We start from the raw sequence: 16728 nt of genomic DNA on the forward strand, positions 1-16728 counted from the left end.
GGCAAGCAGCTGGGGAGGGAGGATCAGAGCATATCAATGGTGAATTAAAGCAGCGTGACCTGGCAGAGCTGAGTGCTGGAGGAAATGCTGAACTCTCCCAAAGGCTAACGCAAAGCAGCTGCTGGAGAGGACATGCTGTTTTGTGGTGTGCCTAGGTCAGGTTTGGGCTGGGATGAGGCTCTTCCAGCTCAAGCCAGCTTTGTTTAGAGTAAGGTTTCAATAAAGTCTCCTCATCCTGTATCGTTGCAGTCACGTTCAAGGTGTGGATGCAGACAGGGTTAGGTGTTCTGGTGGAAAAGTCTGTTTATCCAAAGCTTTATGACGGTTGACTTCCTTGTCTTTAGCCTTGTTGGCATTGAGGTTGTTTTTTGGTTCTGGTTTTCAAAATCAGGATGAGGATATCCTGGATGGATGAAGTCAGATGTGAAGTTCACATCTGATCTGGTGATAGAGCATGTATTGTTTTTTTTTCTTTTTCTTTTCCCTTGTGTTGTGTTCAACTCTAAATCAACTCTAACTTGACACTTTGTCTGTTGTGGGTGTTTTTCTCCATCCCATGTAACAGAGAAACCCCTGAGGACAGGGTATTTCCCGTGGAACTTGGCCAAGTCTAGTGCAGGTTCCTCCTTGGGACATCTAGGCAGAGAGGTGAAAGACTGAGTCATAGGTTTGCAGAAACCTAAGACCAGAGGTCTTTTCCACCATCCCCGCCACACCAAGCAGCCTGCGGCTTAGACTGTCCCTCAGAGTTAATCATCTTAGCTGGTCTTAAATGCTACTAAGTGATAGGCCATTTATTCTGCTGCTCTGCAACCTTTATAACGATGTTTTTCCCTTGTATCAATTCCAATCAACACTTCTACCAGGTAGATCAATTATTTGATATTCTGCGTGGGCTGGATTTGAAAGAGCAACATCGAGATAGCTCTTGTGCCTGGTGTCTCTCTGACATTTCCCAGGCTTGGAAAGGCAGGTGGACTCTTGGCATTGGGAATGAGCAAGAGATTGATGTTTGCAGAGCAGGTGGATGCAGCGGGACGCTACCAACATGTGCAAATAATCCGTCTGCAGCATCTCCAGCGTTGTGTTATTCATCCTGTACGGTGTCCGAAAATGTAGAGACCTGCCTGGTACTTCTGCAAGTGCGAGAGCATTGAAATGTGGGAATTTGGAGAGCAAAAGGAGCAGCATCGCCCCCTGTGTTTCCAAATAATCTTTCTGATTAATCTTGGTGCCTTTGATGGTGAGTCAGGGCTGTGGAGTTTTGCACAGGTCCTGGATTGTCTCCAGCTCTCTCAAAGTATGGTCTGCACACTGTGTCTTGACAGTGATGGGTAGCCTCCGTAACAAACTGGCTCTCTGCTGCAATTATCCCACTGCTCTGGGCTGTGATTCTCCTTAGGTATGTCATTAATGTTAATTACTGCTGTGGTATTCCATCAAAAGGAGCAGGAGCTTTAACATGCTTGGAAGAGAAACTTTTCACTGTGTCCTTTAATGAGAAGTTGAGCCTCCTTTCGCCACTTTGAAAGCCGAGAGCATGATTATGAATTTAGATAAGGATTAACATCTCAGAGAGGAGGGGAGGCAGAGGTGAGAGGTGGCAGACCTCTTCTGCTGCCAGCACCTTTGCCTGATGTGCTGCCTCCATGGTGTCCATGCAGGAGGGGAGGGCATGGCAAGGGCAGGGGCTGTGGGCAACGTCCCTGGGTGGTGACCAGGAGATGGGTTGACCACTGTTGATTATGACAGGAGGACATGCTTGAGCTCTTCTCAGCTCTCTCTTCCAGCTGTAGCTATGCAGGAAAGACATGAAGCAGCTCCTCTGTCCTCTTCTTTGTGGCCCAAGAGTTTGGTGAGTCCATGTGCAAGCCCCTGCTGACCCACTGCTGTGGTCAGCCCAGTGCCCAAGCAGGTGGTAGGTTGGCCAAGCGCTCCAGTGACTTCCTTAGCAATAACAAAATAAAAACCAAGATGGCAGGGAGAGCAGGCTTCCTGAAAAGCCATGAAACTGCTCTTGACTTTTCTCTTTCAATTAGAGCTGCCCAAGCCCACCATGCATCAGCAACCTCAGATCCAGAGGCAGCCTGCAAGCAAATAACAGAGAAAAATTGCCCCAAGTCTCTTCTGAGATGAAAGGTTTGCAGAGCTGTAGTTAGTGTAATGAACCTCCACCTCAGGGCTTTCCAGCCATGGGCAGTCCATGCTTTTCCCTCCAGCGGTGTAATTTTTTGAGAATGGCCTCCCAAAACAGGTGGGTGCCTGGGCTGTGTCATGTGTTGCTCTTCTTATGTTACTGCAGGTGGTGTAGGCAAGTGCTTGAGTTGATTACGTCCCTTTCCTTAGTTGGATTTTGCAAGCGTGGAGATGATGGTGGCTGGGAAATGGGGTCTTACACCGATGGAGAGCTCTGTGGTCTTCAGCCCATCCATTCTTCTCCTATGAGGACAGGCTGAGAGAGTTGGGACTGTTCAGCCTGGAGAAGAGAAGGCTCTGGGGAGACCTTAGAGCGGCCTCCCGGGACTTAAAGGGGGCCTATAGGAAAGGTGGAGACAGACATTTTAGAGATAGAACAAGGAGTAATGGTTTTAAACTAAAAGAAGGTAGATTCAGACCTGATATAAGGTAGACATTTTTTACAATGAGAGTGCCAAAACACAAGAACAGGTTGTCCAGAGAGGTGGTAGATGCCCCATCCATGGAAACATTCAAGGTTGGGTTGGATGGGACTCTGAGCAACCTGATCTAGTTGAAGATGTCCCTGCTGATTGCAGGGGGGGTGGACTAGATGACCTTTAAAAGTCCCTTCCAACCCAAACTGTCCTATGAGTCTATGATTTGGTGGGGGGAAAAAAATGCCCAGAACTGGCCCGCCTGGCTGAGGTTGTGTTGTCTAGGGATGGTGAAACCCACTCATCTGGGTGCAGATGAGGGACACCTCAGGGCTGAACTGGTGTGGAAATGGCTCCAGCAAAAGGAGACTCAACCTCACCATCGGTCGTTGGCCACAGCCGGTGGTACTCATCCACCACCGCTCTTGTGCATCCCTCAAAGAAACGTAAGGGTGGAAACGAATTAAACAGAGGGGGTTTAATGAGAAACAGGACCTGCTTCAGGATCCTGGCAATTAGCTCCTCGAGCTCCTTCCACGTAGCAGCCTGCGTCTGCTCTGAGCGTCGTTCCTGCTGCCCCCCTGCAGCAGCGTCTCGTCGGCACACGAGTCCCAGGAGGGGAAAAAAAAACCTGTTTGGCTCGAGCTCCCTTCAAAGATTTTCCCAGCTTTATAATTTGCAGCTGTAATAAAAAGTTACGCTTTGTGCTACGAAAAGAGAATAATAGATCAGTAAGACCTGAACCTTAAAATTCAGCCATCCAGGGAAGCGGGGACAGGCACTTGGATAAATATTTAACTGTCGAGGCTTTGATATGAAGAACCTGCTTTTCCTCTGGCCGGAGGAGGAGGGATTTGTTGCCTCTTACGGTAATGAGGAGGATAAATGTAACATCTGGTGGATATTCTCTATTTTTTTTTTTTTTTTAAATATCAAGCTAGTATTGCATAGAGCTTGTTCAGATCTGGGTGTATAATGAAGAAATCTCATCTGTTCAGACAGGTTCAAATAATCCATTGGTTTTACCTCCGTGTTTGCCTTGAACCCTGAAAATGCTAAAGCAGCCAGTGCCGTCCTTGCTGCACGGCGAAGGATGTGCGATGCACCGGGTGTGGATGCTGTACTTTTATTCTTGTGCATGAAAGGTGACCTGGTGCCTCCTTTTCTGGCTATGATGGCTCCAGCTGTGGTAGTTTTGGTCCAAACTCCCCAAGCCTGTTGGTTTGGGGATGCTCGTGCTGCTTGGCCAGGGCAGTCATCTGGATTTTTGTGGTTTTTTTGGGAATCTCTGAAGAGAGAAGTTGGGTTTTGCCAGTCATGTGCCAACACGGGAACCCAACAGGAAGGGAGCAGAACTAGCAGCTCTTCTTGCATTAAAAAATGCAAGAGTAAATTTGTGGGCTTTCCCCATTTTTGGTCATTGCACGTGGATGCTGCTTGCTCGGGCTGGAGGCGGCTGCCTGGTGCGGACGGGCAGAGCCTCGCAGGCTGCTGAGGTGCAGGGGAAGCGCTTTACCTTCTCCTTCCTCTGATTTAATACAGAATATTGTGCAATTAAGCCAGTCAAAAGACCATAAATCTTCTGGGCTGAATCCTGACCGAGGCTGTGCACTTCAGGCCAGGCAGCAGCGATCTTTAATCCTTTGCAGAGAGCTAACTGAAATGCCAATGAGAGGATTTTTTTTTTCTTCACCCTATTTCCCTTCCTTTAAAAGAAATGCTTGCATTGAAATTGGAGTGTGCTGGAGAGGAGCAAAGTGGTGAATAAAATATAGTCTGGCGCAGTCAGCTGCAGGATCGACTCACCTGTTTGGGCTAAATTTTAAACTTTTAATTTTTTTTGCTACAATAATATTGGCAAGTGACAACAAATGCCTGCAGAGCAGGTAGTTATTTACCCGATTTCCATCTTTTATTTAAGAAGTGGGCGTGGAGAAGTGAATGCTGCTGGGGTGCAGGGGACCAGTTGGTGAGTCCCTCCGGTGGGGATCCTTCGGGATGCTTTTTGGGGTGGCTGTGGGTCAGCCGTAGCGCTGGGCGGAGCCGTATGCTGGGAGCATCGCGGGGCTGACAGCCCTGTGGCCACTGCATCTCCCCTCCCTGTAACGTATAGGTCCCCCTATGCCCATCCTCATAGTCCAGCTGCTGGTAAGTGCTCATTTTCCCAGCGCATTCCCACTCTTCCAGCCTGTGACATCCCAGCTGCTCTGTGCTTTTGCACAGCAAAGCTCCTCGGTGGGTACCTTGCTGTTGGGGACCCTATAACATCCGTGCCATTCCTGCATCCCGGCTCGTGCCGCAAGCCCCTGTCAATCCCTGCCCTCCCGCTGGGCTTCGATGCATGTAGAGCCTCGCTGGGGCTGAAAGGAGTGACGGGCCCTTTGTCCTGAGTGTCTGCTCGTGTTTTTCACCGCCTGTTGAAACCCTCTATTTTTTTTCCAAAGCCGATGATAAGGGTTTGACTGATTCCCCAGAGCAGGCGGGGATGAGCCATTCAGGCTGGATTGACACCTAAAGGGATTTGCATTAAGTGCTTCAAACTAGCTGGGCTTTGTATTTTTTTTTCTTTTTTTGAAAACCATCATCATATATTTAGCAAATTCTTGCATGAAATTATGTCCCTAATAGTTGGCATTTACCTATCTGTGCATGGAATCGCTCCCAGTGAGCAGTGCTGGCTTTCCTGAGCATCCTGCGGCAGAAATGAGCCCCAATGCTCCTGTGAACTCTGGTTTTGGGGGGCTTGGGTGGGAGGTACTGTGTCTGGTGCCCTCCAGAAAATGCATGGGAAAGGCAAGGATGAAAATGAGGGGTTTTGGGGCCATGCAGAGGGTTAGGGGATGGTGAGAGGTTAATGGAGCAGAGCAGGCTGACAGGGGATGCTGGGGAGGGTCTGCAGGTCTGGGAGCAGCTGTGGGGCTCACAATATGGAAGGGCTGAGAATTGGTGACCTTGGGAAAGATGTGGGGAGCCGAGGGTTGCATAGGGCAGGGTCTGGCCCCCGTCTTGCTGGCAGGGAGCCTGGCAGGCCTGCAGTGAGGGGCGCTCGGTGCTTGCGGAGCCCCCGCGTCTGCCCAGCTTTGCACCCTCCTGCAACGGAGATGGGGCTGGGACGGGCATGGAGAGAGGAACTGAGGCTCCTGGAGTGGCAAAAAAAATAGTCAGGATGTTCAGATTCGGGGATCTGCTCCGAATCTGGTGGGAAAGGAGTTCTTGTCCCTGCAGTAGCACTTTTTCTGCCATCCCTGGGGGTGTCAGGGGCTTGCCGTAGTCACCCCAGGGTGTCTCCTAGATTTTGCGGAGCTTCAAGCCTAGAGACGAACTGCGCGTGGTCCTCTTTGCTCCCCACAAACCCTTTAAAGTCAAAATAAAAAATAACTGGTATGTAACTAGCTCCCTGTTCCCCTCGCCTGTGCTTCGCAGCCTCCCCTGGCGTGGGCTGAAGTCTCATTTCAGTAGTTGTCCAGCTGTGACTGGAGGAAAATGGTCCTTCCCGGGGGCTGGGAGGTATCGCCACCATCTAAATAGCCCCTTCCGCAGCCCCGCAGCTCTGCAGAGCTGCCTTTGCTTCTCCATCAGCGTTTCTGTATAATCACTGGGATGTTTTAGGGGGAGCGCTCGCCTTTTCCATCCACCCACCCCCCCCACTCCCCCCAGCCAAGCAGCGGAGAACTTGCCAGCTTCTGGAGACGTCTGAAATGCTGTTTAATGGGGGGATTAGTGTGGCCAAACACAGCTCCCCCCCCCCCCCCCCCCCCAGCATTGAAGCGAGCCCTGATTGCATCGTGTGCTGGACTTTGCTGGTTCTTCCCGATCTGGCTGGGGCTTGTTTGACTGAGATTACCAGCAGCGAGGCCCAGCCTGGCCCTCATCCAGGAGTGGGGGGGGGATGTCTGCTGCTGTCTTGGGGCTTTATCTCTATGGAAAATTGAATTAAGCTGATGTTCTTCCTTGTTTTTTTTAAAAAAATCCCCTTTCTTGCTTCCGCTGTCCTTGCCAAATTTGGGAGCCTGAGAGGGGGGGTGATGCCCAGTGGAGCCTGGCACAGAGGAGGGGGCTTCTCCTGCCCCCCGGGGGTATGGAGTCTGGGGACTCCGGGCTGTGCTGGGGGGTTTAGGCTGGGATGACCCATGGTGCATTTTCAGCACACGCTTTTTCCCTACCTCGTGTGATGCTGGCTTGGGTAAACGAGGGGAAAATGGAAATGTTTGCCAGAGATGGGTAAAACCACTCCTGGATATTGGAAGTTGAGGCTGGCAGTGGTTAGGAGGTATAGCCTCCTCTGCCCGGGGGATTAACACCCTTATCTCCATTACTTCCTGAAAAGCAAGTGACCCTTCACCCCTGGAGCAGAAAAAAGCCTAATTTAGGAGTGGCTTAGTGCTCTAAGGAAAGGGTTTTGCAGTGGGGCTGTGTTGGTGCAGTGTCTGGTGCATCTCTGACTGCATCCTGCCCCAGGCTGGCACAGTAACTGGCCAAAGTGTGTCCCTCTAAGAGCCCAGAGTCTGCTGAGATTTACCGAGTGTCCTGTCAGTAGGTTATGGGGAGGGGGCTGTGACGTATTGTCCCTGTCCGGGTGCTCTTTCCGTGGGTTGACATGCATGGGTGGTGCAGGAGCATGGGGTGGTCTGAACAGTTGGACTTGATGATCTTAAGGGCCTTTTGCAACCTAAATGATTCTATGAAATAGCATTCCCAAAAATGCCTCCCTTGGAGCCCTCTGAGAAGCCCCTGGAGAGGATGCCCTGATGGGTGAGGAGATGCTCCCCACCAAGACAGTTATTGCCATGCTGGTCTGGGGGAGTGCTGCTGGTGTAAGGCCAAGGGAAACCAGCCCAATTTCACTCTGGGATGCTACAGTGCAAATGGGTGGATGTAGGAGGCCTGGGAGGAGCGGGCTGTGACCACCCCATGGCAACAAGTTCTTTACGTGGTGCCCGTGGCTGGCCTCATCCTGCACCCTTGCTCTGAAGCCCATGCAGCAAGGGCGGTATTTGTCCCTCTTTTTGCACAAGCAGCCCCAAATAGGACTTGGTTTGCATGGTAGGGAGGGGTTTGCTCTGTGCCCTGGTGACATCCCAGATGCCTTGTCCCCAGATGGGTGGTCATGGCCTCGGGGCCACATTGGAGTGGCCAAGAGAACATTGCAGAGAAGCAGAGGAACCACGTCACCTCTTGGGATGTCTTTGCAGCTCATTGTTTGTGCCCTCTGCCACTTGCAGGACTTGTCCTCCTCCAAATTTCTGAGTATTTGCTGTTTCTACCTTCTCCCCATTGCCTTTGCTGGAGGATGAGGCAGAGGTTTGCTCCCTGGGTGCACCACCCAACTGTGCATGGTGCTGTGACACCCGCTGCCAGTCGGGGGCAAAACCAGGGGAAGCCAGCAAGGGGACAGCCGTGGCCTCTGCAGCCCAACCATGTGCTTACCCCAGCCCTGCAGCTCCTCCCAGCCTCTCCATGGGCACTGGGACTCTGTGGCCACATCCTGCCCTGGCGCTGTGCTCCCATGGAGGGGCGAAGGGCCATCTCAGCCTGCTCGAGCAGGACTCAGAGCTCGGCAGGGCACTGAGTGCTTGAGGACACCCAGGGAGGTGAAGGTGCAGGTTTTCTCTCAGTCCCCAAACCAGTCTCCCAGCACCCCAGGGACACCGCAGGGGTCCCTAACAGCCAGGACACTGCTGTTCCCAATGTTGGGGTGCTTGCAGCAGGATACCCTGTCCCTGTGACACCCTGCAGGAGGGGTCTTTTGCCGTGGGTGAGGATGCTCCTGCTGCAGCATCCCACTCCTCTCCAAGCTTCGATCCCTGCTCCCCCTCCTTTGGGACAGGGAGAGGGGTTGAGGCCACCGGCAAGACAGGCGACCAACCCTCACCGGTCACCCAGTTGGAGCATGGTGTTTGTGTGTATTTTTTTTTTTTTTCCTGAACAAACAGGGAGAGAGAAAAATATCTCTCTGTCCAAAATCACTCATCCTTCCTAATAATGAGAGCTGTCACCAGCCCTGCTTGGCGAGGAAATGATGCTCGCGGTAAATATTTGGTCTGGAACTGATTTATGGGTGGAAAAAAATGAGATTAGTGGCTAATCACTGCGTTGCAGGAAGCACTTTGGGCTGAGTGCTGGGGCTGAGCTAGCAGGGAGCTGGGGCCATGCCCGCGCCGGGGGCTTCGGCGGAGACGCCGTGGTTTTGCCGCTGCATTGGGTTGGGATCAAATGGCAACAATGGAGGGGTTGGACCTGCTCTGGGGGACACCAGGCTTCTTGCCTTGGTGCTTTGCAGATTTGCTTTAAGGACTGGGGTTTAGGGTCGGGGGCAGCTTAGATCCCCCTGGCAGGGTACGGCATGGAAAACATCGGCCATGGGGCTGTTGGTGCATCGGACCCCCATGGCCTCCAAGCCAGGAGGGTTGTTCTGTTGGACCTGGCTGGGCGCAATCATCTGCCCAGTGCACCCAAAGAAGTCGTTACAGTCACCCTAAAGGCAGCAGCAGCTTTTCCTGTGTGAGGAAACAATTAGCTTATTAGACAGTGGTTTAATTTTCTTCTGCTAAAGCAGGCTGGTGAGCGCAGCACCGTCATTTCCTACCGACTGTCAGGGCCAGATGCCCCTGGGCGTTGCTGGGACCGGGCGGTGGGAGATAGCTTGCCTGTGGATGGGAGTGGGTGTCAGAGCTTGGCTGCATCTCTGCTCACCGGTACTGGAGCGATGGCAGCCAAGCAGGATGCGGTGCCTGCGAGTAAGCGTATAGGTGTGAGCAATAAAGCAGCTGTTGGGCACAAAGAGGAAAGTTTTGAGGGACAGCAGTGCCTGGTTTTATACTCTCCTGATTTCCATTGCAACAGGGCTCGCACGATGCTGCCAGGCATTGCACAGCATTGCACAGCTCTGGTTTGGTTTTGGGGCCAGATGCTCTGAGTTTCCCTCCTGGGCTGCGGCAGGACAGGCTCAGCTGCTGCTGTCACATAGGTGCTGCGATTTGCTTGCCTCTCTCTCGGCTCCCATGTTGTTTTTTCACCTAATTCTAACAATATAAACAAGAACTGAAGGCAGCGGGTTGAATTAAAGGCTGTAATTCAGTTGTGCATCAATGCTGTGTCACCTGCAAGAAAACCATCTCCAGCCGTTCATGAGCTGCATTGCTGGGAGGGCTGGAGGGTCCTTGATGACCATGAGCTGTCGCACTGCCCGCTCCACATTCATAAGGGTATCTCTGCCCCAAATCCTCCAAATCTCCAAAAGGGCTGAGCTGCCTTTCCCGGAGGCTGCCTTGGGACAGGGCAGACGATGCTCTTCTCTACCTTGCACTATTGCGGTGTGGCCAGGGTGGGAGCGGCTGAGCCCATAAGGCTTAGTTAGCAGTGCCAGAAACCTGCAGCCCAGCCCCCGAGAGCTGCCGGTGTCGGTCTGCACTGTAAGTCTCTCAGATTTGTGTGCTGCTTTGAGCCCACCTGAGCCACCAAAGTGATGGCTGGTCCTTGTCACAGTGCAAGGCAGGCAGAAAAATGGACTGATAAGTGAGAGGGGGATGTCTTGTACCCACCTAATCTGCAGCATTTTGTTTCTGATGAACATTTCCCAGTGCTTAGAGTTGTCTGCACCACAGTCCGGTGCCTCGGTGGGTTGTTCCCTGGATTTCTGTTGGGGCTGCTCACAGCGTTTGCCTTGGGTGACACGCTCCACTGCAGTCCACCCTTCAGTTGTACTCAATTCCTCTGCTTGGCCCCTAAAATGGATGTAGGTGACATTAAATGACAAAATTGGAGCAGGTGCTGAGTGCTGCAGGGCGACGGTTATCTGGGTGCCAGTGCCTCACTCCCAGTGGGAAAGAGCTGGGACCAGCGCTGCCGTGATGCACAGACAGCAGCATCTCTCAAGCTTAACAGTATCTCTCGAGTTTAGCAGCACTGCGAGTGCCAAGTCCATTTTAGGTGCTGTAGCGAGCAGTTTGAATCTGCTCCATAATCCCTCCATGCCTCAGTTTCCCCCATTTGAGGTGGGGCTGGTAGTAATGGATTGTGTTTAAGGATGCAGATGAGCTCCTTGGAGAACAAGCCCTACCCTGTGCTGACAGCCTCTGACCTGATATAAAGATGGGCAGAGCAGCACATCCAGCCTTCCTGGCCCCAAATGGGACAATGCAGTTACCTGGGGTCTTGTAAGAAGATGTTCAAGGACTCAGACGTTACAGCCAGCATGCCTTTTAACCATCCGCAAGGTCCACACAGGCGGGTTTGTGTTGGAAATCTCCTGGGTTGGGGCACTGAGGGGTGATGTGGAAGGCTGGTGGGCTGGTTGGGGATGCAGTAAGGCTGGCAAGGCTGGGGGTGATGGGGCTTTTGGACCAACCAACCCTTTTCAGACAGTTTTTGCAAGAGGAAGAGCTCTTGAATGCAATGTGTTCCTTAATGAAACTTGCCTTTTTTTAATGATGGGGATTCAAAGTTCTTGTAGGGAAATGGGTTTAATTATCACATCAGCTCACAGGGCGGTGCAGCACCTCCCCACGTGAGCAGCCAGCCTACGGGTGCCACCACTCCCTCAGTACATCGCTCACTCGTCCCCACCAGTGAGAACATTCCCCTTGAGTTTCTTGCCCTTCACTTTTCTCTCCATTTTTTCTCTCCTTATTCCTTCCAGAGTCAAGAAGAAGAACAAGCCCTTGAACCTCAAGATCCACAACAGCGTGGGGAGCTGCGAGAACATCCCCGCGCAGCGCTCCCCGCTCCTCTCTGAGCGCTCCCTGCGCTCCTTCTTTGTGGGGTACCCGCCTTTCCTCCCCTCCACCCCTCCTGTCCACACTGAAGCCACCTTCTCAGCAAGTAAGTCCAAGCGGCCCCCTCAGGTCCTCCTTCCATGGGGTGGGTGATGGTTGATGCCAAGCAGAGGACGTGACCGTTGGGATACTTGGGGCGTCTGCCGGTGCACTGATGCTCTGGAGGACATCGGTCAAGTGTTGCACAGTGAGCACAGCCCTTGTGCAGGTGCCTTGCGTCAGTGTTTAGAGATATGTGGGTGCTTCTGGCAAAATATAAGACTGGAAACCTGAATTTAAATGTCTGTATATATATAAAACCACTGTCATATTGAACGTTGATTTATGCAAAGAGATAAGCTCCTGTATCGCAGTAACATGGGTGCAGGAGGGTGGCTACTGTCGTTTGGAAAAGCCATGAGCCTTGCCGTGCTGCCTGGGCTGGTGATGATGGCTGGCTGTCACTTGAGAGTGACTTTTCCAAGGGCTCCTTTGTAAATCCAGCAGTGGTTTTACTTTCGTGCAAGGAGGCTGCTTTTCAGACCTCTCCTGCTTGCAGGGTTTTGAGCTGATGATGGCCCTGATGCAGACAGGTCTGGTGCAGACCCATGGAGCCTGAGGAGAGGGGTTTGCCCTCTTCCAGGAGATGCTGGTGGTGGGACTCAATGGGTGGATTTGGGTCGATGAGCTCATCCAGGGCGTTGCTGCTGGCTGGACAGAAACAGCCTGACCCTTATTTCCTGGTCTCAGACCGGTGCCCCAGTTAATTCTGCAAGAATTGAAGCTTTTACAAGCTAGGCGTGGCTCCCAGCCTAAACAAAACCCTCCCAGAACACCCGTGGCAGCTGCTGGAAGTGATTTGCATGCCAAGAGCTGTTGTGGGGAGGGGGAGCTCCCCTTGCCTCATGTTGCTCAGCTAAAAACTTCCTCCAACTCCATCTTCAGGCTGTTTTTCTGCCACCTTCCCCTCCCTAGACTCTTCCCTTGTTTGCTTTCCCAAAATGTGGTCTTTCTGGCTTGTTTTGGGTTCTTCCAGTCATTCTTACTGCTCGGTTCTTGGCTGAGAAAGCAAGCAACACCCCTCCCTGCCCATCCAGCTCCCTGTCACTGGCAGGTTTTCCTCTTCACCGTACTTCTCACCGGGGTGGGAAGCAACACTGGGATGGCTTCACTGGCTGCCCCAACACTGCTTTGCAGGCACTGGGTGCTGGTGTGATGGGGCAGTTCCTTTGCCCTGCTTTCATCCCCACAGCCATGCCTCTCCCAGCCATCTGCAAAGCAAAACCCTCATGATTTATTTATTTATTCGTTTATTTATGCCAGTCAGCTGCTGTTTAGGATTGTTGAAGGGTCATCGAGCCATTTCTGGCATCCTTTTGCTCCCCTTTCTTTGGCTTTGGGGACAGTGGGACCTGGTAGGAGCTCTGCAGGCAGGCGATGATTGTTCTGGAGATGTCCAACTGCCTGACTATCACTGGCATAGCCAGCAGATTTGCCTGGAGCAAGGGGTAGTTTTGCATTTCTATTTCCCCTGCAGCATCATCTGAGTTCAGTGTGCAGCCCAGAATGATGGGGACTAGCAGACCAGAAACCAAGAAATAAAATCCATTCTCAGCAAACCTCAGCCGTGTCTTGTTGCATTAAGGTTCCTCACGGATCAGCGTTGGATTACATCCCGTGGAGTGATAACCTGATGTAATGTGGCATCGCAGGAATGTGATGCAATGAGAAGTGATGGGCTATCAAGTGACTAATGCTGCTGGAAAGGTGTCTCTTCTCATTTCCCTTGGCCCTCCAACTTTCTCAGCTGCTGTGAATATTTGTTTTCGGGGCTAGACATGAGCTGTGGAGAGAATGGCTTGGTTACACAAGCTGGTTGATCCCTGTTGAGAAGTTTTAGCACCAGCGAAACCATTTGGTCCTCGCAGGATCAGCATCCAGGCCCTCAGCGATCCTCGCTCCTGGGGACCTGTGGGGAAATTTGATGCAAGGCAAAAAAAATCCCTCTAGATTGTAGTTTTTCTAGCTCTCTTGTGTTTCTGCATCATTTCTGTACTGGTGGCCTTGTCCTCAAGCTGCGTCCCAGGTTTCTGTCTGCTTCCACGTTTGCTTTCCAGTTTGTGACCCTGTGGGAAGAGCAGCCCCATCCTGTGCACGGCAGCCGGGTGCTGAGCATGGCCCTGTGGGGAGAGAGATGGGGTGTAATGGAGCTTGATGCCGGGGTTCGTTACCTTGCAAGGGGAAGATGAGTTATGCCAAGCGGTGCAGAGGTGCATTTATTTGTGGGGAGAAGCAGATATCTCTGCAGCTTTCCTCATGCCTGCTGTTGCTGCTGTGGGGACTGGGTGGCTCTCATCTTGCTGCTGTTCTTGCTGGTCCTATGAGAAGCGCTGGTCATGGTTTGGGGGTCACACCTCGCCCCATCTCCTGGGGTGCCACTATTTCTCATTGCCTTTCAAGTGCAATGAGTTTCCCATGTGCTGCTGGATGAGCTCCATGGGGCTCACCAAGGGTGTGAGCTGGTGCATCAAGCCCACTCTGCATCCCAAGGACCTACCTGTCCTTATCCCCATCCTTGAGGCACAGATACAGTTTGGCAGCTGAGTTCTCCACAATATCCCATCCCTATGACCATGGGTACTTAAGCTTTTAAACAGAAAAATGCCTCTTCCATTTTTCTTTTGTGGGATCAGCATGGCAGCACCTGGTATGCTCTGGATTGATGTGAAATTACTTTCTTAAGCACTGAAACAAAAAAATGTTATTGTTGTCAGATTGAGATGCGGGAGAGGAGCCCAGCGAGCCCTTGGCGAGACCCCTCTCTCCCCGGCTGTCTCTCAATGATCTCTTTTCAACAGCCAGCGCATCTTGCTGCTTGTGGCAGGAGCATGCTCCCATCTGAATCATCTCTGGTGCTGATCGGATGCTTTTCTCTTATTTTTAACAGCTGATTTGCCCTGATGGGAATGGATTTTCACAGACGTGGAGTGAGAGCGTCAGGGCTGGCAGCCAGCTGCAGAAGGAGCCTCTTTCTCCTGCAGCACAAATCTTGCTGGAGGGATGAAGTCCCCTTCATGCAAGGCCAGGATCCCTGTGAATTTTGGTTTTGAATTGATTTTTCTATAGCAGCCTTGGGGGGAAGCAGAGTGGGGAAGTAAAGACTCTTAGGGTGCCTCTGAGCTCTAGCTCGGCCCTGAAATAGCCCAGCCCCGTGGCTGAGGGACAGAAGATGGTTTGTCTGGCTCCATCCAGGACTCTCTCTTGGTGCATCTGGTCAGTCCTGGTGAACAAGTAACCACCAGAGATGTGTTGTTACTTTGAAATAGGATTTAGGACTCAACACCCGGTGACGTGGCTACAAGCACCCAGAAATCAGGTTGCATCTTCTTTTTGCTGTAAAGGCTCGTGACTGGTAGGTCCTGTTTGTGTCTCTGTTATCTGGGTGTCCTGGAGGTGGCTGGCATTGCTCCTGGGCTGTGTCCTCTGCCTGTCCTCTCCCCACTGCAAGGCCAGCCAGGCCACTGTCACTGTGTGCATCCAGATCAGGTCACTTGCTCAATGGTCTCCAGGATGAGCCAACAACATTGTTTCCGTCCTGGACTATTTAAAACAGCAGGGGATGAAAGGGAAGGGCAAAAAAAGGCAGTGTGTGGCTTTGCTGTGCTAGGACAGAAAAATGATCACCTGGGCACATGGCTGTGTAGGGAACATCCTTGCTGCTGCCCTTTCTCCAGCTGGTGTCTAACCCTGCAGAAGGAAAGGAGCAGTCAATGCAACCTGACACAAGACCTTGTGTGTACCAGGAGAGAAAAACCCATCGTCTGTCCCCAGTGCCTCATAAACTGAAGCTCTGTGAGAGGCTTCTTCATGCAGGGACATCGCTGAACACCTTTGCACAGCACACAGTGGAGAGGCTCTTTCTGTGGCCTGAGAACAAGACAAGAGCCATGAAACATCCCCTGGTATGTGGAGTTATGAGCAGTGACCACTCAAAGCCTTTGTCTTGGCCCTCAAGAGTTGATCATGGCTGTTTTAATGTGGTGTCCAGTGATGCCCACCTCCCCTCTCCTTGGCTCCTGGCTGGGTGCATCAGCCCAGTCCTACACGTCAGCTCTGTTGCATCCACAGCTGCCTTTGGTGTTGCTCTGGCCATGTCCCTGGTGGGTCACTTCTCCTGGATCCTGGTACTGGCTCTGCCTCTTGGCTTTGTGGCCAAGCACATTGCAGTTTATGGCACTGACTTTCTGCCCTGGGAAGCAGCCTGGCTGTGCCTATGTGGGGCTTGGGTGGTCAACCAGTGATGGCCAAGTAAGGGGCAAGTGCTGAGATACCACCAGAGCTCCTTGCACTTCTTCAGCCTCTGAGCATCTGCAAAAGAGCCCTCAGAAGGGCTGGCATTGGGTAGGTATGGCTGGTGGAGAGGGATTCAAGATAACGTCCAGTGGATCGAGCCCTGCTCTGGGAATCCAGGAGCCCTAAATCCAGCCCTTGTGCTGGAAGGCCCAGGCAGGACCCAAGAGCTTGATGCTGGTGTTGAAGGTACCATGGGCCACGTGTACAAGCATCAGTGCCATTTGGACCATGGCCCCTCTCTGCAGGCATCCTGTCCCCGATGCTGGGGGTGGTTTTGTGGGAAGAGACTGCTCCTTAACACTGTCATGGCCCAAACTACCTTCAGCGGGGGACTTCCCAAGCAGGACATCATTTCTGTGTGACCATCAGTGGTTTTCTCCTCCCTGAACCTGCCCTGCTGCAAGTACAAGCCATGGCACGAGCACTCCACAGCCGTGTTGGCAGCCTGGCTGGGAGCTCCCTGCAGGCCACAGCTGGCCACAGCTGGCTGCCTTGCCATTGGGCTGCTCCAGCTGGCAGTGAGGCACTGGAGGGTTTCCTACCCCGGCAGTGCTGTGCGGAGCTGAAGAATACAGCTTTGTCTGGGTAAGCCTAATTGACCCTGCAAGGCTGTGAATTGGGGGGAAAAAATCACAATGCGAGTATTTAAGCCAGCGAAACGCCTGAACATGACATTTCGTCTGTATAAATAGGATTGTCACGCTGCGAAGAGGAACTGCCGGGATTATAAAGTGACTCTGTTTTCTTACTAGCGAGATGCTCTGAGAATAGCTCTGCCTTCTTTGGCTGCTTTGGATGATCCCTTCTGCAAGGGCTGAGGTTTCGTTTCAACCCGTTGGATCATCTTTCGACACGCAGGAGGGACACCGCAGGGTCATCGCTGGGTCTGGACCTGGCTACAGTTGTGTGCAGAATATTTGCCGTGTGCACCAACAGAGCGGGCGGGCTGACTCCCTTTTTAGCTTGAATCCTGCATGGATCTTATGTTGGGGGAAAGCTGCTGGTGCTGC

General features: G+C 52.3%; 1 protein-coding gene across 3 annotated transcripts in view; it reads left to right on the plus strand.

The window, feature by feature from the left end:
• KSR2 (kinase suppressor of ras 2) overlaps nt 1-16728 on the plus strand; it is an 87945-nt gene that overhangs the window by 19704 nt on the left and 51513 nt on the right. For all 3 annotated transcript variants that reach the window (XM_074887378.1, XM_074887381.1, XM_074887379.1), the window contains exon 5: nt 11251-11432. In XM_074887378.1, coding sequence (XP_074743479.1) covers nt 11251-11432 — 182 coding nt within the window. The remainder of the gene's footprint in view (nt 1-11250; nt 11433-16728) is intronic.

This window comes from Strix uralensis, chromosome 17 (assembly GCF_047716275.1).
Source record: "Strix uralensis isolate ZFMK-TIS-50842 chromosome 17, bStrUra1, whole genome shotgun sequence".
NCBI classification, from domain to species: domain Eukaryota; kingdom Metazoa; phylum Chordata; class Aves; order Strigiformes; family Strigidae; genus Strix; species Strix uralensis.